The sequence below is a fragment of the Hylobates moloch genome, unplaced genomic scaffold, assembly GCF_009828535.3.
Source record: "Hylobates moloch isolate HMO894 unplaced genomic scaffold, HMol_V3 SCAFFOLD_20, whole genome shotgun sequence".
NCBI lineage: Eukaryota > Metazoa > Chordata > Mammalia > Primates > Hylobatidae > Hylobates > Hylobates moloch.
In genome coordinates, this window is record NW_026652295.1 from 2,502,883 (window position 1) to 2,525,392 (window position 22,510).

The 22,510-nt window shown below is 41.1% G+C and overlaps 1 protein-coding gene across 3 annotated transcripts in view; it reads right to left on the reverse strand.

The window, feature by feature from the left end:
* The window catches only part of MYLK4 (myosin light chain kinase family member 4), a 94,001-nt gene that overhangs the window by 62,877 nt on the left and 8,614 nt on the right, over window positions 1-22,510 (reverse strand). For 2 of the 3 annotated variants that reach the window (XM_058432681.1, XM_058432680.1), the window contains exons 4-5: window positions 20,598-20,714; window positions 15,251-15,521 (exon numbers count right to left, since the gene is read on the reverse strand). In XM_058432681.1, coding sequence (XP_058288664.1) covers window positions 15,251-15,409 — 159 coding nt within the window. In that variant the 5' untranslated portion in view covers window positions 15,410-15,521; window positions 20,598-20,714. The remainder of the gene's footprint in view (window positions 1-15,250; window positions 15,522-20,597; window positions 20,715-22,510) is intronic. The other variant, XM_058432679.1, reaches the window with a different exon arrangement.

A 22,510-nucleotide genomic window follows, 5' to 3' on the forward strand; every position in this document is an offset into this window, starting at 1 on the left:
TGATGCGCACTGGAAACCCCGTTTCTTTGGCCTCTTCTCTAGATCCAAGTGGATATCTGAGCACTCAGGAAGCACTCAATAAACCCTCTCAACTTGGCCAGAGCAGGGTAGAACAAGTCCTTGTATTTCTGTTTACAGAAGCTTCCACCTGGGTCTACACATGTAGCCACAGAGTCGGCCTGAGTGGATCCTGGGCTCACAGAGTTTATCGGCCAGCTCTGCAGTGGCCCTAGGAACATCACACTGTGCCTTTCATGCCAGGTGACCCTTGAGACCCACTGGAGCTGAGAGAGCCCGAGGAGGGTGTTAGACCAACATCCTGGGTGGTTGCTGTAGCTTCCTCTGATGCCATAAAACTGAAAATCTAGAGGGTTTGCAGGAACGACGAAAGGGACTGCACTGTGCTTTGTTTCTGCTGGGAATGACCCTACATCACAGAGAGTTTGGGCTTCACTCCACCTAGCCCTAGCTGTTCCATCCAAATATTCTTTCACTCACAACCTTCCTTGACCCTCTGTCCCCATCTGCTCCCTTGATCTATTTGTGGATGTGCTTAGAGCTAAATAACACTGGAGTTGGATTTCATTCAATTTCTCAAGTCGATTCAAGGAAGGTTGACTTTATTATAACTATTCAGGCAGAGAATGGCCCTTCTACCTGCTTTCACACAGAAAAAAATGGTCTCAACTCTTCTTTAAACTGTCAAATTATATCCTTCTTCTTTTTGAATTATTTATAATCTGTTGTTTTTACCCTGCAAAAATGGGCTTTTGCTACTTCAACCACGTATTAGGTCTTTTATGCAAACTGTAAAGGAAGCCAGCCTTCTGTCAGAGAAAGGTTTCTGACTTCACTAGGTATAAGAGAACCAAATTTTTATCCCCATAAAATTTTTCCTATTTCAGTCATAGCACAGCTGATGCAAAGGCAGAAGAGTTATGGTGGAAATGGAAATATGTGTGTAAAAACTACAGTCTCTACAGTTTTCTATGAATTCATGATCCCAAGAGACCAACAGACCTCAGAAGCCAACCAAGCAAATGGGAGGAGCTAGAAACTCAATGGTATCAGCCAAAATGAGCATGGAGTGTTCACTCAGAACGAGGAACCACCTAACAGGCGTGCGTCATCAGCCTCACTCACCGAGAAGGAAGCCTACGTGGTCACAAGACTGACTGAGCTGTAGGAGGGAGGGGCGGTGCATAGTCAGCCCAGATAGAGCTCAAATGTTTTAAAATTTAATACGTTTTTTATTATAGTCTAACCAATCCCTAGCAATGACACAATATCACTCTCTCAGCTGTCAGTTGGCGCCTCCTGGTATGAGCGAGTTTAGAAGGATGAAGGAGGAAAGTGAGTGGATAGCAATCAAGTGGATTCCCTCCAACAGCACGAACCACACTTCTCATGAGACCCCTGGAGGGTTATCGAAAGCACAGATTCCCAAGTTTCGCCCGTGGAGATGCTGCTTTGGTGGCGCTAGAACCTGGGAATCTGGATGCTAACCTAGTACCCCAGGTGATTCTTATCTACGATGGTTCTCATCCCTGATAAATAAATAATAAATGTCAGAGCATCCCACAAGTTGCTCAAAGTCAAGGTCACTCATCTAGCGTGAGTGCCAAAGCCCAAATGGACCACAAACTCCAGACACTAGTGACCTTTCCATTCAACCCTGGGAACATGCTAAAACCAGCGACAGTAGAATGCAATGGTATTCAGTTGCTCCACGCCGCAGGTACTCGTGTCAGCAAACCCTTGCTAACGGGCACCTGCCAGAAGCAACTCTGTTACGGGATGGAATCTCACAGGTCGTTCCCTTACCCAGCACATGGGCAGCTTTCGCTAAACCATCTGCTGCTTTGCTGACGAGGGCAGACCAAGGCGTTCCCATGCTGCGGTCTGTCAGCGTCTGTCACGGGGCCACCACCCTTCGAATGGGCTTGGAACTTGGAACTCAGACCTGCCCTCCAGGGGACCAATGTCACCCTCCCAGGGCAGAGGGAGTGCTGCCACTTCACACATCCTCTCCACCCAGGCTTATCTTACTGGCCACAGGACAAGTTCTGTGTTTTGTCGGCCTGGGAAATCTAATGGAAAGGACTATTATTAGAAATATTTATCTTATCAAAGAAAATATGCTCTTAAAATGTTCAAGAAAGGATGCTGCCTGGTTCCCAAGGAATAGCCTGAAAGACTATATATATGTACACGCATACACACATACATATTATACACACACATATACGTGTATATATGTGTGTGTATTTAAATGTAATACTCATATGAATATTACTTAGGTAAGCATACATTCACAACTGCAGTAGTACCTGTTACCTTTATTTTTCTTTCAGCAGTTTTTTGAAGTAAACTTCATTATTTGACTGGAGGGGTTAATGAATATTCTAGTGCTTCTCACACTTGGATGTGCACATGAGTCATCCAGGAACCCTGATAAAATGCAGATTCCCATTCAGCAGGTTGGATGGGGCCCGAGAGCCTGCATTTGTAGCCAGCTCCCAGGGAGTGCTTGAGGCCCAGGCAGAAGCCACTCTGAGCAATCAGATTCCAGCTTGTGATAGATGACCATGTTTGCATCTCACATAAAACAGCACCTGTCAAAGCTTAGCATATGTAAAACGAACAAAACTAAGTTCAAATTAAGGCACTCTTTCTTAGATGATTCAGAAGGAACTTCAGAATCTGGGCAATGCCTCTTAGCCATCATTACAAACAACTCTTCCCATATTAGAGCCATTTCAGTAAGAGTTAACAGACAAGTCCTGACTTACAAGAATCAGGTTGCCTTCTTCTTCATAAGGGGACAGAAAGCACCCAGAACTACAGGTATTTTTCTCTCATTTTTGACACTCTGATCTGAAGGTAAATGAAGAAAGCCAGGGCATGTCAGGCCACTCTGACTGCTTAAAATTGCTTCTGCCAGTCTAGAAATGATTAAAAACCCAATCCTTGGAAGCTCTTGGGAAAAAATATACAAACGCTATATTATTCCAAATTTTCTGCTATATGAAGGCTGACCCTATTCATTACATTGTTTAAATATTTGAAATAAGTACATTAATCATTATCCTCACTTCTAAGACATCAAAGAGAAAATTATGCCTAAAATGTATTGGTAAAAACTAGTACACAATTGAGAATGGACATGTCTCATGCGAAGGATACAATGAAATACAGAGAATGATCTCCATGGGGAGGGAGCTCCAGCTTTTCAGGAATGGAGGTCCAAACCCATGACGTAGTATTTATCACACAGGGCCCCAAAACTATGCACACACCTGGCTCAGCGTATGTAATCAATGCAAACTGGGGAGGTAAAATTAGAATCAACTGTGGTGAGATTTAACTCTGGCCTTGAAGGATTTCAAAAGGCATAGAAGAGGAGAGAGAATGAGAACAGGTTTGGGGAAAAACAATGAAGCAAGACAGAAATTAAGTTTTTGAGTCACATCTCAAACAGACAAATTGCTAATTTAATCCTCCCAATGATCCTGCAAGCTTGGCATTATTACACCAATTTGGTGAACCAAGAACTGAAACTCAGAAAAGCTAAACGACTTAGGTCACACAGCCAGTAGGTGGTCTCCAAGGGCATTTGAATTTGGGCCTATTTGATATCAAAGTCCATCTTCAGTCCACCCTAAACCAGCATGCCCCAAAGCACGTCTCGTAGCTCCCTAAAATGTTAATGAGTCAGGAAAAAGAAAAGGTCAGAAGTCAAATAAATTTTGAAAGCTCTCAGGATAAATAATGACACTGTTACAGATATAAGTTAACATTTATTACATGCTTTCCATGTGCCTGGTTTAAAATATCTGTCATTATTGTTGTTGTTGTTGCTGCTGCTGCTGTTGTTTTTGAGATGGAGTCTTGCTCTGTCACCCAGGCTGCAGTGCCATGGCGCGATCTCGGTTCACTGCAACCTTGCCTCCCAGGTTCAAAGGAATCACCTGCCTCGGCCTCCCAAGTAGCTGGGACTACAGGCACCTGCAACGACGCCCAGCTAATTTTTTAACAGAAATCTCTCAGAGCCTTTAACACTCTAACCTGCATTGAAAATCTCTAATATTATGTGTTGGAATAATATTAAAAATCTCACATAAGAGAATATTGATCATGCAAAAACATAATACTGAAATAGAATAATGGGAAGGAAACTCTGATGGGTTTCAACGATAAGTCATTACGTTACGGTGAACTAGCTTCAGAGCTAGACTGTATGCCTGGTGGCTTTCCATTCTTCCTGACATCCCCAGCTAATTTCATTTGAAAATACACTCTAACAGACTGTGGTGATTCTCAGGGGAAAAGGACAGAGAATGGAAGGTGGAGACACAGCTTCTGCTGGGGTATCTAACAGCTAGGTCAGTCAGGTCTAGTGGTTCACCATTTGGCATATTAAGAGACAAAGGTTCTGGACAAGACACCAAAGGAATCTCTCCTGCCCCTTTTGTTAGTAACTGTTGTAATTTCCTAATTTATAAATCTTCGTACACTGTCTGCATCAGGTGTAAAGTAGCCATCCACCACCTGGCTCTCATGACATACTGGGTTGCGTTTGTCCAATAAAATAGTCTCTGCCTTCTCTCATGTTCTACGAAGCCTATGTTGCTAAGTTCTTATGCACATCAAATAATACGCCTGTAATCCCAGCACTTCGGGAGGCCGAGGTGGGCAGATCACGAGGTCAAGAGATCGAGACCATCCTGGCCAACATGGTGAAACCCCATCTCTACCAAAAATACCAAAACTAGCTGCACGTGGTGGTGCCTGCCTGTAGTCCCAGCTACTCCGGAAGCAAAGGCAGGAGAATCGCTTAAACCTGGGAGGCGGAGGTTGCAGTGAGCCAAGATCGTGCCACCGCACTCCAGCCTGGCGACAGAGCGAGACTCCATCTCAAAATATAATAAAAATAATAATAAAACGATCCTACCATTATGCCTTGCTTAATGCTTTTGATTTTCCAAGGCATTTTCACACCTGTGACCTTGGTAGTACTTGGGCATCTTATTCTTGCCAGACTGGAAGAAGTTCCATTCTCCTTCAGTCTCTGATGGCAACTAGTCTGTTCACATCCTTAGAGGACAGGTGGGGTGGGGAGGAACTAACACATTCTGCAGTCATACCAGTAGGAATGAAAAGGAGATGTAAGACACATTTCAAGAAATCGTGTGCAGAATTTGGTATCTGACAGGATATGACAGGGAAGGGAGGGGGAGTCCATAGCTCCAGGCAATGTGGCATCAAGATGCCAGGATCCCAGGCCAGTGCCTGAGAAACCTGACAGCATCACCCACAGGAAGAAATTAAGTGTGGAAAGACATGAAAGAAAATGTCCTTCAGGAAACCAGATCTGTAGGACTCAGAGCAGGAAAGATATTGGGTCACAGACAATATGCCCCATAAATTACTAGAACGGTAGATGGTGTAAAGTTTAGCTACATTAATAGTAAGAGTGTATCGTTTTGTTCATGCAGCTTTTTTTTTCTCTAAGCCAAGCACTGTGTTAACTGCTTTATACAACAACTTGGGAGGGGTGGGGGGGGGGGGGGGGGGGTCAATGTTATTAACCCCAGATGAGGAAATAGTTAAGAGAGGCTAAATAATATTCTCGATGTCACAGAAGTAGCAAGAGGCAGAAACGAAATTCCAGCTGGTGGTCTTACGTGAAACTAGATTGCACAGTAAGAATGTGTCACATTATAACTTCTCATTATTAGGCAAAATATGTGAGTAAGCAACCCTGCAAAACTAGCAAGTGGGTGACACTGTAAAAAGCTAAACAGGATAAATTTTGCATTACCCACCTTCCTGATCTATCTTTAGTGAAATGTCAGTTCCACTCTGTAGTCAAGACTTAATTATGATTAACAAAATACTGAGCATGGGAAACATATTAATACATGGTTTAATGAAACAAAGTATTTTAGAGCATGCTGGCAAACTGCATTTAGTTTATAATCTTCCAGCCTTATTCTATATGCATGAGGGAATCATTAGTTCCAGTGTAGTCTTTCCTAGCAGCGTCTGTGTCTACGAACAGAGAGCTGAGAGTGGCCTGACATTCGTTCCAACAATTAGGATTAGCTTAAAATGCTGTGACTTCACTGCATTGCTGCAGTAACTTTTGCAACTTTTCCCCACTGGAGGTCACTGTTACCTTGCAGTTGCAGAGAAGAACCTGAATTTGTGGTGGTAAAGAAAGTGGACGTTTTCATCTATCTAGGCTGGCTGTAGTTGCATAAAGAAATCAACCAACCAACCAAAGCAACAATCATTAAAACATACTTCAGATCATATGGCAAAAAACTGTCCTTAGAAAATTCATCACTGACAGCAGCTTTTCAAAGACTTAATGTTTCATCTTGACACTTTTTAATTTTTAAAAGTTACTATAACGGTAGATACTGTTATTATATATTTGTCCAAACCCACAGAATGTGCAGCAACAAGAGTGAACCCTAATGTGAACCATGGACTCTGAGTGATATGTTAATGTAAGTTTATCAGTTGTAAAATATGTCCCACTCTATTGGGATTGTTAATAGTTGATAAATATTTTGAATTCAGTTAAAATTTCTACAAAGAGACCTAAGCACCTGTTTCATATGTTGGGCAAGCGAATGCATTCAAAGACCAGATGGTATATAGCTTCATAACTGTGAGCCAGTTCCTGACCTCACTAAGCCTCAGTATGCTCACCTACAAGGTCGAGATAAGAATTCTACCAACCGGCCAGGCACGGTGGCTCACACCTCTAATCCCAACACTTTGGGAGGCGAAGGCAGGCTGATCACTACTGGAGAGCCTGACCAGAACCAATACAGTGTCTTTTGTGCAGTGGCGGCTCAGTAATGATTTGCCGAGGAAATTAATACAGAATCTAGGCATAAATACATAAAGGAAAGCTTAGACACTAAGGAATCTTGGGTGAGTCCATCTGACTTTTCCCGGACTTTCAGTTTCTCTTCAGAGAAGGGTTTGGATGAGCTGACCCCCAAAGTTCCTCAGGATCTACGCATTAAGGTCTCCAATCTTTGAGTCACAACCTGTGGGTCAGAGCACAGCCTTCAGTGTCCCATTCACTATGGAAATGCCATAACAACCTGTGTGCATCTGAAACCCCAAGTGGAGGAAGCCATGAGTCATGGATTATGTCTTTACTGGTACCCAGTTGAGCACATAGCATACTATCACCCTCAATGGACTGGCAAATCAGATACTTTTCCCTATTTAAAATGGCAAATGAGGTTTTAAAAAATCATTACAATACAATTAATACAATGTATTAATTAATACAATTAATTAAAAATCATTACAATTAATACAATTAATAGAAATTGCCAGGTTGTATGTCTGTATTTAAGAAGACCTAGGGCCTATATACACTTAAGCACATAAGAGAAATGTACTGATAGCAGTACTAACATACAGCATTTTACACTTTACAAAGAACTTTCACACATGCATGGTACTTTATTTGTCCCTAAGAGCAACCCTGTGCAGTAGACAGGGCTGCAGAAACTGACCTGCATATACTCTTGTGCAAAGAACTTAAAGAACTCCCCTGCAAGGGCGGAGCCAGGACAGGAAGCTGCATCTCCTGACCCCAGTGGTTCATCTTGAACAGGATATTTAACTGTGAAGCACGAAGTTGGGTATAGCAGGACAATCTTTCATGGTGGCATAGAGTGCAAGCTAGGGACCCACCATGGAGTTCAAAGCCCAGCTCTTTTGCATGTGGGTTTTGGGCAGGTCAATGAGCCTTCCTGGGTCTGTAAAGTGGAGGAAATAGTACCTACCTCATGGCTGACAGTGAGACTTTAAAAACATCAGAATAGGTGCACCTCTCCTTGTCCTCCACGCATGCTCTCCCCCACCTCTGCTCCAGCCAGTACTGTGGCAACCAGCTCCACAGAGGTGTAGTCTGAAAGTGCTTCACCTCAGGCCACTGCATTACGCCTTGCCAGGGTTCTCTGGCATTGCTGCGGGACCTTCTTGGGAATTGGCATTTATGCATGGGCAACTGAAAATGCCAGGGGGATAGTCACTCCACAAGACCCCCCGAAGGTGGAGATGGTGCCTGGGGAATCAGTGCCAGTGCCTGCTTCAGTCCTATGGGCAGGTGGCTCTGAGGTCATCCTGTCTGAAGTAGCCAGTTTGGCAACTCAACCTTGTTGGGGCTTCTCTCCTTCCTTGTTTCATACTCCTCAAGCCCACACTTTTTCCCTGGAGTCAGTTCACAAAACAAGCTACGCTCATGCATGCTTGGGCTCTGCTTTCTGGTAGGAACTCAGGAATGACATTGTAGAGACATGGTGCCGGTCACATAAGAAATCCTACATAAACTTTACCTGTTATTCATTTTCTATACTAAACGCTGCCTACGATCAGTCTTCTCCATGTCTGCTCTCTTGAGGGAAGTGGACTTTGTTACTGTCACCATGTGGTGGGCAGAAAATGAGAAATAAGTGAAAGCACCAAATACCATAGGGCAAAGACCTGGAATAGCTTCCTGAGTCAGATGTCCAGAGACTGAGTTTGGGGCCACTACATTGCGAGAGAACTTAGGTGGTTTTAGATCATACAGTAACAAACCATTTTTAAAACTTATGTGTGTGTTACTGTGCATTAGAAATCTATAAATAAAACATCAAAACCAGATGATTTCACTTTATTTTTGCTTTGGCTAAAAATGTTTTAAATGACTCAACATATGAAAAATATTAATAGGAATAAAGATAGCATGTAAATATAGCAAAAATCACGATAGTGGTGTGTGAAAAAAAGATCTGGAAAACTAATAGATAAATGTGCCTTTTATAACCATTATGTTTTAGGTAAGTGGATAGGATCGTAGTTTGGGCATCTATATTTAGGAATTTTGTTATCAAGTATGCTAACCATTCTCTTACTTAGGCACACAGACTTGATTTGCAACATTTGCATTTTTGACGACGTTGTTTTAACTTTCAGAGAGAGCAAATAAAGATTTTTTTTCTCATATTAAAACAACAGAAATGGCATGAAACTCATAATTTTAATTACTCTAAGAAGCTGAAACAACATACACACAAGTATGACTCATCTGTGCATTTGGTCAAGGACACTCAGAACTTACATGGGCAGGTACCTATACACAGTACATTGGAAAACCTTTTTATTGCTCTCTGTCTTGAATGGAGATAGAGCACATTCATATCATAAATAGGATTAACTGATACCTCTACAAAAGACAGTTCTTAAAACTGCTGTGCTTGTAGATGTTTCAAAGACAATAGTTTGCTCACATTTCTAAATATTCATTAGCAATAAGAAAAGCTATGAGGACATGTACACTCTAAGAGAGATTTTCTTTATGGCTAAAAAGTTGCAAAAACATTCTGAAATATACATCCATAATACTCCTAATTAACTCACATAACTTGTTGGCCTTTTCACTGGGAAAGGCTCTGAGGGCTATGATCTCACAGCTTGAGTGAGTAACACATTCTTTTCCACATGGAAAATGAAAGTCCTCAGTATTTCCCATAGGAGACATGTAGTCCTCTTGGCATCTCCCACAGGAGATACGATAAACGGCGAAAAATGATTAACACTCGGGCAACAGTGACTGCCTAAAAACACAGACTTAACCATGATGTTAGGTCAGACCTAAAGAGAATTATAATGTTTTATGATTGCTTAATTAAAAAAAAATCTCTTCCTTTCTTCTATCTCTTTCACTTTGTCCTCAACTAAGACAGATCAGATGATTGACAAACCATTCCAAGACTGGGCAATTCCTCTTCATATGAACTTGATGCTCCAGAAATATTTGCTGTGGAAAGGTCCCTGGGAAAGGCTCAGGCCATGCGGAAAGGCTGACCCCTAGAGCTCTCCGACTTCTGAACACCAACAAGATGCCGAGTTGGTGGCTTCTTGTTGAATAAGAATAAATAAGGCATTTATACACAGGTACCGGGATAGATTGTCTAACTCCCCTAGAGAAATTTTTTTAACTGCATGCATTGTCAATGGGGCAATAGCACCCCAAAGGAGTGAAAATTGGTTCTCCTGGGGGCGTGTGAAAAAAATCTTAACTCTTTTTACGTATAAAGCACAGACATACAAACAATGCATCAACAGGTATGCAGTATATATGTGGTATTAAAATTTAATGGGAGGAGTCAACTAAGGGGAAAAAACCCTAAAAAGTGTAGGAGGGGGTGGATGATAATGAAAAACAGCTGAGAAACACCGCCAGAAACCCACCTTCAGACAGGAACAATGATTCCAACTGTTTTCATAGTGCTTTCTAAACTGTGGTATATTGTTTTAAAAATAATTTATCACATGCTAGTTGATAAGAGAGTTAAATATGTGCAAAGAGCTGTCTTCCCCAAAATGAATACCCTCTCTTGAAAAGTGCTAAAATTCTTAGAATAGGAATTATGTCTCTTCTTCCAGAATTATGCTACGCTCCTGACTGAATTCCATTCCTGGAATAGCTATGGTGTTCCATGAAACGCATTATCAGGCAACAGCTCAAAGGAGAAAGCAGAGAAGGCTATGCTCAGAAGGGCTGATCACCGCAGGCGCTGTGTTTGCAATTGATTTCTTAGTAAGAGTAGAAGCACTTTTGCTTATGTTTTGTTTTCTTTTTATAAGTCATATAAGAAGTAGGAGAAGGAAGAGATACGGACATTATTTTTAGCTCTCACAAACAAAAACAGATCACCAACTTTAATATGCACAGGGAATCCCTGCCCGTGAGGTTCCCCAAAAGTTGGTGCAAGTGTTTGTAAGGTTGAAATGTGCCACATGCCACTATTATTACCTCAACTGTCCCTAAGACCAGGGTTCTGGGCAAAGATTCAGCCAGGGCATGCATTCCATTTTCTTTGGCAAGCATCACTCCCAGGTTGGAAACATTTGAACAAAATGAATCTGTCTTAGATAAAGGTGATTTTACTACCTGCACATCCTCAAGAGCGGGAGCCTGCCAGTGGCCTCCCCGGGTCATCACGAACCGGATCAAGCGCCAGAGAACTGAAGACGAGAGAAGGCACACGCTACCTACAACCCAGACACCTTTTCTTCCGAGTGTGAAGTCCATTCTCTGGGAGCAGCTGTGGACGTCGCTTGGCTTATATGTTCCTTCCCTGCCCTGATCTAGCACCAGCACTTCTCAAGCAGTGTCACCCTTTGCTCTGCCCTGAGGAGTGGGTGTCACCGAATTACAGAGGGTTCTTGCAGAGTCCTGCACTAGACGTCTCCGGTTACGTGATCAGCAAATAATCTGCCTCTTTAAAAGGAAAAATATGATGGCCTTGTGTGACAGATCTGAAACAGGTGTAGGGGCATCGGGAGACTGCTGGCAATAATTTACGACGCCGTGAATGCGCATTTGTTCCCAGTTCAAGGACAATTAGCACCACTGTATCTGGCATCTGCTGGCTGCCAAGGCTGGGCCACTGCCAGGGAGCTTTCTCCTGCCCTTACAGGGTGAGGAGCGCAGGGATGGGGGTGGTGAAATGCAACTTGAAAAATCACAAAACCTCAGCCCTCGGCCTTGTTATTTTGAGGTCTAAGTTATAGTCATTATGGATGGTGCTGATGGTACACTTTCACAGCAGATGGTCAGGAAATGCCACCTGGTGTTAAATCCACCAACTGCAATCAAAATAGGAAAATTCACACTGTACTCCAACCCACTCTGTCCTGCTGCACATCCTGTTAATAAACATTTTTCTTTGCTTGGTCTAGGGAGCATTTGTACCGGGCATTTAAACACTCTGGGGACTGTGGGGTCCCGAGTCTGCTGGGGCCATGCCTGTTTCTACCCCCACAAAAATGCAGAAACTAGCCATGGGTGGTGGTGCATGCCTAGTCCCAGCTACTTGGGAGGCTGAGGCAGGAGAATCACTTGAGCCAGGGAGGTCAAAGCTGCAGTGAGCTGAGGTCACACCACCACACTCCAGCCTGGGCGACAGAGTGAGACCCTGTCTCAAAAAAAAAAGAAAATGAAAAAGAAAAATAAAAAGAAAAGAAAGAAACAAAAAAGAAAAATTAGAAGAACAAGGCTGGGTGCAGTGGCTCATGCCTGTAATCTCAGCACTTTGGGAGGCCGAGGTGGGTGCATCATGAGGTCAGGAGTTCGAGACCAGCCTGACCAATGTGGTGAAACCCCGTCTCTACTAAAAATATTAAAAAAAAAAAAAAAAACAACGAGTCGGGCATGGTGGCGCTCGCCTGTAATCCCAGCTACTCAGGAGGCTAAGGCAGGAGAATTGCTTCAACCTGGGAGATGGAGGTTGCAGTGAGCTGAACTCGCACCACTGCACTCCAGCCTGGGCGACAGAGCGAGACTCCGTCTCAAAAAATAAAAAAAATAAAATAAAATAAAAAAGAAAGAAAGAAAAATTAAAAGAACAAGAACTACTTAAGTAGAAGGAAGAAAAGAAGGCTATGAAGTGTTTCATAAACTCAGTAAAACACAGAGGAAAGAAGGAAGATAGCTAAAAACAAATTCAGTAGAAGAAAAATAAAAGAAATAGAAAAATCTGATTAAGAGCAGGAAAACAAAGAATCTGAGTTTTATCAAACTATTTTTAACAAATATAAGTTGTTAAATCTATACAAAATTCTTCCCCTATTGGGACTGGAGAGTAGTTCCAGACTCTAAAGAAACTGCACTGCAAGCTTCCAGGACAAAGCTTTCATGTCACCAGAGTCTGAAATTCAGAGTACATTCTTTCCAGTGCACCACAGGGGATGTTTCTACTATGATTAGCCGTGCTAATCTCCTCAAAGAGAGAAGGGATGAGAGAGAAAGGGGAATAGGTGGAGAAAATCGACAAGCATGTTTTTATAGTCCCTGGAGAGAAAAGAGTGGCATTTTAAAGATTTACTGCTGCCCCAGCAGAAGATGAAGACGTGTTAATCTAGCTCTGTCTGCATACCTAAAGACATCTGAGCTGCTGGAATGTCCTTCTCCACCCACCCGCTGCCAAGCCTGCTGGCTGCCCTGGCACCCACCAACTGGACAGGCAGGGGCTCAGGCCATGGAAAGGAGAACTCTGTGCCTCTGACACGTGCACCTATCCATTCTCCACGTGGACGGAGAGAGACAGGGAAATTTATTGCAGTCATCTCTAGGCCCTTCTCCATTTACAAGTAAGAAACTGAATGGGACACATGGAGCTCCTAGGGATTCCTTCCCACCTTCCACAGGGTGTCAACTGCAGGACTGAAGCCAGGAGGACCAAGTTACAGAAGGGATATGAGACTTACTACAAAGGACATTCTCTGATGGTTTCTAGGGGTTAAATAACAATCTCAGTTTTTCCCTCAAAAACACCCTAAAAACGTTTAACTTCCAAATCATCAACTTCTGGATGCAGTTGGCTATCACAAAAGTAATATCCCTACATATATTTACGTTCCAACTTAGCACTATCACACTTTTTTTTTATCTTCAGAAACAGGGTCTTGCTCTGTTGCCCACGCTGGAGAGCAGTGGTGTGATCATAGCTCACTGCAGCCTTGAACTCCCGGGCTCAAGCAAACCTCCTGCCTCAGCCTCCCAAGTAGCTGGGACTACAGATGTGTGCCACCATGCCGGGCTACTTTATTTGTATTTTTTTTATTTTTGTAGAAATAGACATCTCACTATGTCACCTGGGCTAGTCTCAAACTCCTGGCCTCCAGTGATTCTCCTGCCCCAGCCTCCCAAAGTGCTGGGATTACAGGTATGAGCCATGTGTCCAGCTTATCTCACGCTTTAGAGTGTTGCCTATTTATAAAAATTGTATCATAGAATTTGGAGAAAAACAGTACTTGAAAGATAATGAAATTCATGTAAACTATTATGGTTAGTTGATAATTTCAAAGTTATCCAAGAAGAATATTTTGTCTTCTCTGTCCTACTGAAATTAATAAACGGAAAGAATTATCCTGTTTGTACCACTAAAAACCCTAATGAGAAAGTCATGTCTCACTTAATTTTGCGTGTAGATATTTCTTCTTGGTCTATATTGAACTCATGGGGAAAGCAGAGGTCTCGAAAACATCTGTTTCAATCTGACTCATTTATTCTCTCCAGCACATTTTGTCATGTCTTATTCACTTACAATAAAAAGCCTCCTAGACCTTTTATATACAATATCTCTATTGCATTGTCTATTGCATTGTTAGAAACGCCCTTCCTACCCGAATAGTGTCTTTTAGAACAGTAGCTGGGCAAAGAAGGATGTTTTCCAAACCTGCCTGATAAGAATCACTTGCTCTGATTATCAAAAATAATGGTTCCCAGCCCTCAACCAGAATTCACTTAAATAGATCTGTGCGTTCCAAAAACACTTTTGGTGCCTATTTGTTCCCGTTACTGGGAAAGCAACTGAGAAAACATGAACAAACACCACGAGGTTTCCCAACCTTAAGGAGCCTTGTCTAGAGAAAGGTGATCAACATGTTCAAAACCACTGCATGTGCTGGAATGAAGGCACGGGCAAAATGCTTGATGCTCCCACCGGGCAAGGAGCCAACGGATGCTGGGCAGGAACTGACTGGGCCAAGGCAGGGGAGGGAATTGCTGCTGCTGCTAATGCGTATTAAATGCTGACTCTAGTGACGGACACTAGGCAGAGTGCTTTACAGACGTGATCACATTTAATTTTCACAATTGCTATTATCTCACTAATTCAGATGTGGCAAACCCTAGGTTAAATTACTATTTGTTCCCAAGAACAAGCAGCTGGAATTGGGCTCAGAACTCTCGTTCTGCACAGAGGGGGATACAAGCCCCACAGTCGTGCCATCAGCAAGTCTTTCTTGTCCCTTCTCTGAACTTCACTATCATCAGCTCTGCCATCTACCCTGTGAGGAACTCAAGGTCTGGAGGAAAGGAGAAACTTCTTTCTGCAGAACAGTTGTGCCTCTCAGGCCCTTTTCTGAATTTCAAGCCCAAATCTATCATGTTAAAGGATTCTTCTTCATTTCCACAAGCTGGCTGTATAATTCCTAAGTCACTAACTATAAAGTGAAGTTGACTGCTGGCAGAAATGCAGTTTCAAAGGCCTCCTAATTATTTACCAAACACAGTTGTATAGTTGACACACACACAATTCTCAGTGAAGCAAAATGGAGTGGTGCCTATTCATAATTGTACTCACAAGTGGCTCCATGATATTAGAAAAGGTAAGATAGAATGAATACTTTTTAGGAGACGAAATTAGAATATGATTACCTCATGATGTCCAGGTCTTGAATCTTGGTCCCTGGAATTTTCTTCCAGAAAACACTTCACTTTCTCCACCTCTTCCCTGCACTGAAAAAAGGCCATTTTCTCCAGCTGTTTGCTGTTATAACACGTGTTGAATTCTTCCAGCCTCTTCACTTTTAACATCTTAGTAGTGAGTCCGATTAAGCTACTTTCTGGAGTGTGGTTTTCGTCTCCCTCTGTCTCCGATTTATAAATCAAGACACAATTATGACTCTTCCGTGCTTCTTTCTCTTGACTGCACAGAAAGGAAACACAGAAAGTTCTCATCACTTATTCATGCATTTGACTTCTTGGGAAAATGACCAGTGAGAATCGGGAAGTCTCTTCTGTTGAAACTGGAGAGAGGATCCAAAATTAGGAAAAGAAATACCAGCATTCATATTAAGTTTCCAACATTGGAACTTTAAAAGGAAAAAAATTTTTTTCACTTTAAAACTACAAAAGCAAGCAGTAAGAAACAATGTCAAGATTCACTGGGTGATGAAATATGCTCCTCATTGCACAAAATAAGCTGTAGATCAAGCGGCCAGCTTAGATGTAAAATATAAAGTATCTTTGGGTTTAATTGGAACCGCAGGTTTTGCAGCCCCGTGGGAAGGGCTTATCACCGAAGGGGTCTCTCCTGCTTCCCCTGGCCTCCCTCTCCAGAGGGATCGCCCCCAAATGAGTCCTTTTCCAGATCTCTTCTCTACCTATGCCTTAAAATGTGCGGTGTTCATTTGTGAAAAGAAATTTGTTTCCTTACAGTCCTCTCACATGGACAGCACACCCAGATACCTTTCCTTGCATCTGCATTAACAGATATGTACCAAGAAGTTCAGTCTTTTCACTCTCCTTAAAATACTTTCCTCACAAATGAAGTAATGCAGCATACACAATACGCTTTGATACTAGAGACATATACGCATGTCTATATGTACACATCACTTGATTGCATAGAGAGGCAGGGAGAGGGAGAGAGATTTGAATTTGTGCTAGTTCCACATAGCTGACAACTGAGGCCCCCTGGTGGAGATTTTCTGAAAAGCGCTTCTTCCAGCATTTTCTCAGCTTAAAAACCATACTGTGATTCTCACCACAAAACTTAATATTTTGTTTTGTCAATTCCTATAGTAAAATGATACTCTTGAGTTCCAAGGTGTTTAAAATTCACTGCTCTAAAAAATTATACTTATCCACATAAAGAGCTTACATTCAAACAAATAAAAACGCAAATATTAATACTATCAACCAGAGCTCTACAGATATATTACAGACCATTCTTAGCAGTCTTTCAAATTGCCCTGAAAAAATTATTAAAATAAAGAAACAAATGCATGGCTATTTCTAAGGCAAACTACAACTAAAATACTATGGTTAATTGCAGATGAAACTCAAGTTGGATCAGGAAGCCACACAAAATTAATGTATTAAAACAAAAGCTTAGGATTAAGATACAACAATTTTGCAAAGAAATATTAAACATTAAGCTCTACCTGAAGTTTGGTGCAATTTGTTATTGAACTTAGAATAAAGGGAAGGAGATTTGAGAGGTTATAACAATAAACAAAGATAATTACCATTGATAGGATAACATTGAAGAGCTGGAGCCACTCCAAGTGTAGAGCATACATTCCAGAAGATAAAGAGAAATTTTGCGGAATTCAAACTGACTATGGAAGTCTCTGGTAAAAGTTTTGACTCTCAGTCGTATAAATCTTCTGAAAAGACAAGTGTCCACTACGAGAGGAAGTATCTTCTCTCTCAAATGCCACTTTGAGCCCCTGTTTAAATTAATATGGCTCTTGATCTCATGTTGCTCAGCTGTTGCCTTCTTAGTCAGATGGGGAAGAATATTAATTTTAGACACCAGGCTTTTCAAGGCCAATGGCTCCATTTCAGAGGTCAGGTAAGGAGAGGATGAACCGGGAACACTGGATGAAATATCACCTTCACCTTTCTCTCGTATCATTGTGTCAATACTCTCAGATTTACAAAGCTAGATTTGTTCTCGGCAATCATCTGCCTGGACCTTCTGCCCCTTTCAGACTCAGGATTATTTAAGTGCTCATTAAATTTCCCCCAGTCGGGAAAATGCCAGGTGTGGCAACCCCACAGCCACCTCTGTTTGCCCATCTTATGCTTTCAGCATATCCAACTGCAATATAGAAGATCTTCTGAAAGCAGTTAGCAAGTTTGTTTTATTTTTCTCAGTTCTTAAAGATGTTTGCAAAGTCTCCAACCACTTCTAGTTCTAGGGAAAGGTCAAAGGCACAGGCATCCAGGAAACAGGAATAAATTTTTCATATATTCTCCTTAAGCAACACTAGGACTTACCCAGTTGTTTTTTGCACAGATTAAGAAAGGGGAATTTCAACCCACCTGCCCGACTCTCGCAGTAGTGCATCCCTAGATTCATTAAAGTGGCATAAAACCTTGATTACCCAGAGGTTGGACTTTGCAGTCTAGACAACTCTGCAATTTTTCAGGGCCTGGCCACTTGTCACCTCTTATTTGGAGCCTGTGCTAGCCCCTCTATGCCCCATTATAATACCAGCCTCTGCTGCTCTTCTGCTTCTTTAAAAAAAAACAAAACTTATTTTTAATTCAGATCGATGCATTCCATGTGAAATAAAAATACACATTTTTCCATTTTACGTAGTATTAATGAATTATAGCAAAATCTTTTTTAAAACACAAAATGCTTGTTATTTTTCAGATGAGAGAGCTTTGTTCTTCAGGAAAAGTAATGAAGTGGAACTATAAATTTGTGAGAGATACATTATCTGACAAAATTATTATATAAAGACTAAGCTGGTTTGAGGTTACCAATTTTGTTAGTATAATTAAATTGTGTAGAAGTACTGATAAGGCAACAAATGCCCTGCCAGAGGCCAAATGTGTGTGGGCTGCTGCTGATCCAACCACATCCTCCACCCAGACCACCACCACGCAAAAGCAGACTTTCCATCTCCTTGGCTCCAGCAAACCAACCACAGGCTTGAGTGAGCCAGAGGCCAGGAGAATCTGCTCCTTAGCTGATTTTTTTGTAATAAACTTTTCCTTTTAGAGTAGTTTTACATCTACAGAAAGGTGCAAAGGTAGTTCAGAGTCCCCCTTGCCCTGTACCCCGAATCCTCTGTTTTTAACATCTTACGTTGGTATGGTATACTTGTCACAATTAATGAACCATGGTGAACGTTATTATTAACTAAATTCAATACTTTATTGGTGCTAGTTTTTTTTTCTCCCCAAATGCCCCTTTTATGTTCCAGAATCCCATGCAGGATTCCACATTACATTTAGAATCAGTAGGATTTATGATAGATTGGGTATGGGGTATGAAAGAAAGATGGTAGACACCTTTGCAAATTTTCTCCCAAGCGCTTGAAAGACAGAGTGAACATTAACCGAGATGGAGATGGCTGTGGGAAGGGCCGCTCTGGAGGGAAAAACTGGAGTTCAGGGGAGGGGTGTAGGCTGGAGATAAGAATTTGGATCCACATATAGACATTTCCACGCACAATATACATTCAATACATATTTGATTAATGACTAGACAGAATGATCTTTAATTGTGTCTACTTGCCCTAAAAAAGAAGTCAATTAAAATAATCCCTGCTAAGAGTGACTGGTTGTCTGGTTCTGGTTGTCTGGTTCTGCTGCATCACACTGTTCCCAGCTTCCGATGGCATACAGGACAAGCACACTGCTGGCACAACACTTGACCACAAAAAAGCAGGTTATACATGCATACTCATTCTGGTCTATCAGCCTAGCCTCAGGACCCTAAGTCCATACTCATAAAATGTTCTGTATGCTTAAAGATGCTCTTATACCCGGAAAAATTCATTAGTGAGGAATATGAGCAGGCCCGGGAACACTTTTCCAGTATTTCTATATTTTGGAGTTACACTTCTTTAAAAAATACCAACATCAGGAAAACAGCACCCTACAGAGCCATGGAAAAGAATCCCTTGATTTTTTTCAAGGCACATTTCCATTAGCTGCGTGAGAGACTGTTGTCAAAGGAGCCACAAGAAGAAGCATCGTCGACAGCTCTTGTCTGCGGGTTGGCAGTGAAACCCGGCTAGATCACACTAAGAGTTTTTGTTTCTACACAGCATTCTGAATGTTTCCAGAACAAGACCTCTTGAATGTTTACACACAAAAGTGGAGCAACAGCACAAATACCAAAATGCAAATAAAAAGCTACTGCATCCCTGTTATCCACATTACAATAGAACTTCCTTACTTTCAAAAATCACCACTGAATACGACCCATAAAAACAAAGATGGATAAATTGTACTTCTTCAAAATTCAAAATGTTTGCCTTTGAAAAAACACTATTAGGAAAATGAAAAGACCAGCTACAGATGTGTAGAAAATACTGTGAAGTCACATATTTGACAAAGGACTGCGTCCAGCATATACAACTTAATAATAGTATGACAAAACATTCCAGTTTTTTTAAGTGGACAAAAAATTAAAACAGACCTCACCAAAGAAGATATAAAAATGGTTAATAAGCACATGAAAAAAATGCTCAAAATCAGTCATCAGGGAGATGCAAATTAAAACCACAAGGAAACATCATTTCACACCCACTAGGAGAGCTGTAATAATAATGAAAAAAAATAAAAGATAGGTTGGGTGTGGTGGCTCACACCTGTAATCCTAGCACTTTGGGAGGCCAAGACAGGAGGATCACTTGAGTCCAGGAGTTTGAGATCAGCCTGGGCAACATAGTGAGACCCCATCTCTACCAAAAAAAAAAAAAAAAAAAAAGACAGAGAAAAGCAAGTGTTGACAACGATGTGGAAAAACTGGAACCCTCACCAAATATGTTGATGGGAATATAAAATGGTACAGGTGTTTTATAAAAGAGGTTGGCAATTTCTTAGAAAATTATTTCCCATATGACCTGGAAATTCTTCTCCTAGGTATCTACCCAAGAGAAATGAAAGCATATGAACACAGAAACCCTGGCACATGAATGCTCACAGCAGCATTATTCACAATAGCCAAAAACTGAAAACAACCAAAATGTCCATCGGATGGTTTGGGGACTGGGAAAAGATAATGTGGCATACGCACACAAATGGAACACTATATAATTCAAAGGAATGAAATACTGGTATCTACTACAATATGGATGAGCAAAAACACTGTGCTAATTAAAAAAAAGAAGCCAGAAACATACAGCACAGATTGTATGATTCCATTTGTATAATATGCCCAGAAAAGACAAATCTATAGATGTAGAAAGCAGACTGGTGGTTGCCTGGGGCTGGGTGCACGAATGGGGGTTAATTGTAAACAGAAACTTACCAGATGATGTGTGGTAGTGATGACTGTACAACTCATTCAGTTTCTTAAAACAGTGCAGAATTGTGCGCTTGAGATGGGTGAATTTAGTAATTTGTAAATTATACTTCAATAGAGTCACTAAGAAAAAAGAAAACCCAATAATACGATTAACAAAAAGTAAGCTTGTTAAAAGGAGAGGAAAAAACTGGACACTTTGTGGCCATCTGTCCCCAGTGACCAAGGCTGGGATCCGGGGAAACATAAATTATATTCCACACTTGCCAGGTCACCTAGGGCCAAAAAAAAGGAATGGTGAGCAGGAAACAGTTAAGACTCTCACGTTTGTCTTCTCCTGGCATGAATATCACATAAGATTTTGTAATTAATCGAAAAATTAATAGTAATTTTAAAAGTAATTTCTATCTTTTATTTTCTGCTTGGAGCTAGGATACTTTGAGCAAGAAAGATAATGATGTTATAGAATATCCAGATTTATTCACAGGAAATTTTGATATTAAACCATTAAAACTTCTAAATGACAGCAATTAGCTAAGTATTATGAAACGTAAAAATGAAAATAAAATAGGTTTTAAAAATTAGATAAAAATATGGATTGGATCACTAAAACTTAATATTTTTCAGAAATATTACATAATGTTTCAGTTTATTACCTCTACAGTGGCTACACAAATTGTTCCTTTAATTATATCCCTTAAACTTTCTAAGGGATATTTGCAAGCATAGTACAATGAATACCTATACATCCTTCACCCATATTCACCAAATGTTAGCATTTTCCATGCTCTCTCTCTTTTGCGAGTAAGTTGCATATCTCATTAAACTTTACCCCTATATGAATTGGTACATGTTTCTTGAGAAAAAAAGACACTTTCTCACATACTAGAATCTACTCAAAAATTACATAGTGCATTTAATCACTAGGTCTTTTTAGTCTCCTTTTATCTATTTAGGAAATGGTCATTCCGTTTATTTTATTTTACTTTTTGAGACAAGGTCTCACTCTGTTGCTTGTGCTGGAGTGCAGTGGCATGAACACAGCTCACTGCAGCCTTGACCTTGGCTCAAGCGATCCTCCTGCCCCAGCCCTCCAAGTAGCTGGGACTATTGGCAGGCACCACCACACCGGGCTAAGTTTTGTATTTTTTGTGGAGAGAGGCTTCCTAGTATCTCTCTCTTTTTTGTAATCCTTCATGACACTGATATTTTTGAAGTCTTCGGACAAATTGTTTCATAAAATGTCTCTCAATTCTAATTTCCAAGTCTTCATGCTTGGAACCAGGTTATACCCGAGCATGAAAAGTACAGAAGTGACACTGTATCTTTTTCAGAACATCACAAAAGGTGGCACATAACGTCGGTTTGTGCCATTATTCATGATATTAAATTTGGTGATCTGATTAAGGTTGTGTCCACCAGACTTCTCAAATGTAAAACCCTTTCATTTTTGTGATTGATAAGTAACTTGTAGAAATTTATAGGTATCATCTTCCCCAACAATGCATCACCCAACGTTTCTCAGTATCTATTCTTGAGAATCAATGATTACCACAGTGACTGTGAAATGATTTTCTAATCCTGCCATTTCTTCTATACTTATTAATTGGTATTCTTTTAGAAAGAAGAGCTTTCCATCCCCATCCTGAACCTCACTCTCTTTAGTATCAGGATGAGCTCATGGCCTTTTAAAAATGGACATACACTCCCTACATTCTTTATTTTGATGCTCAAATTGTCCCATATTGGCCAACGGAAGTGCCTTCGAGCTGGCTCCTATGTACTTTTGACATGTCATTATTATTTTTTGAGTACTTCCTTACTTTCAGTACTGTTTTCACCCTATTTCTGAATTCTGCCATTTGTTCAAGGAGCCCTCCTTCCTCTTAGGCAGAATGGTATTTAGAAATCAAGCCCTG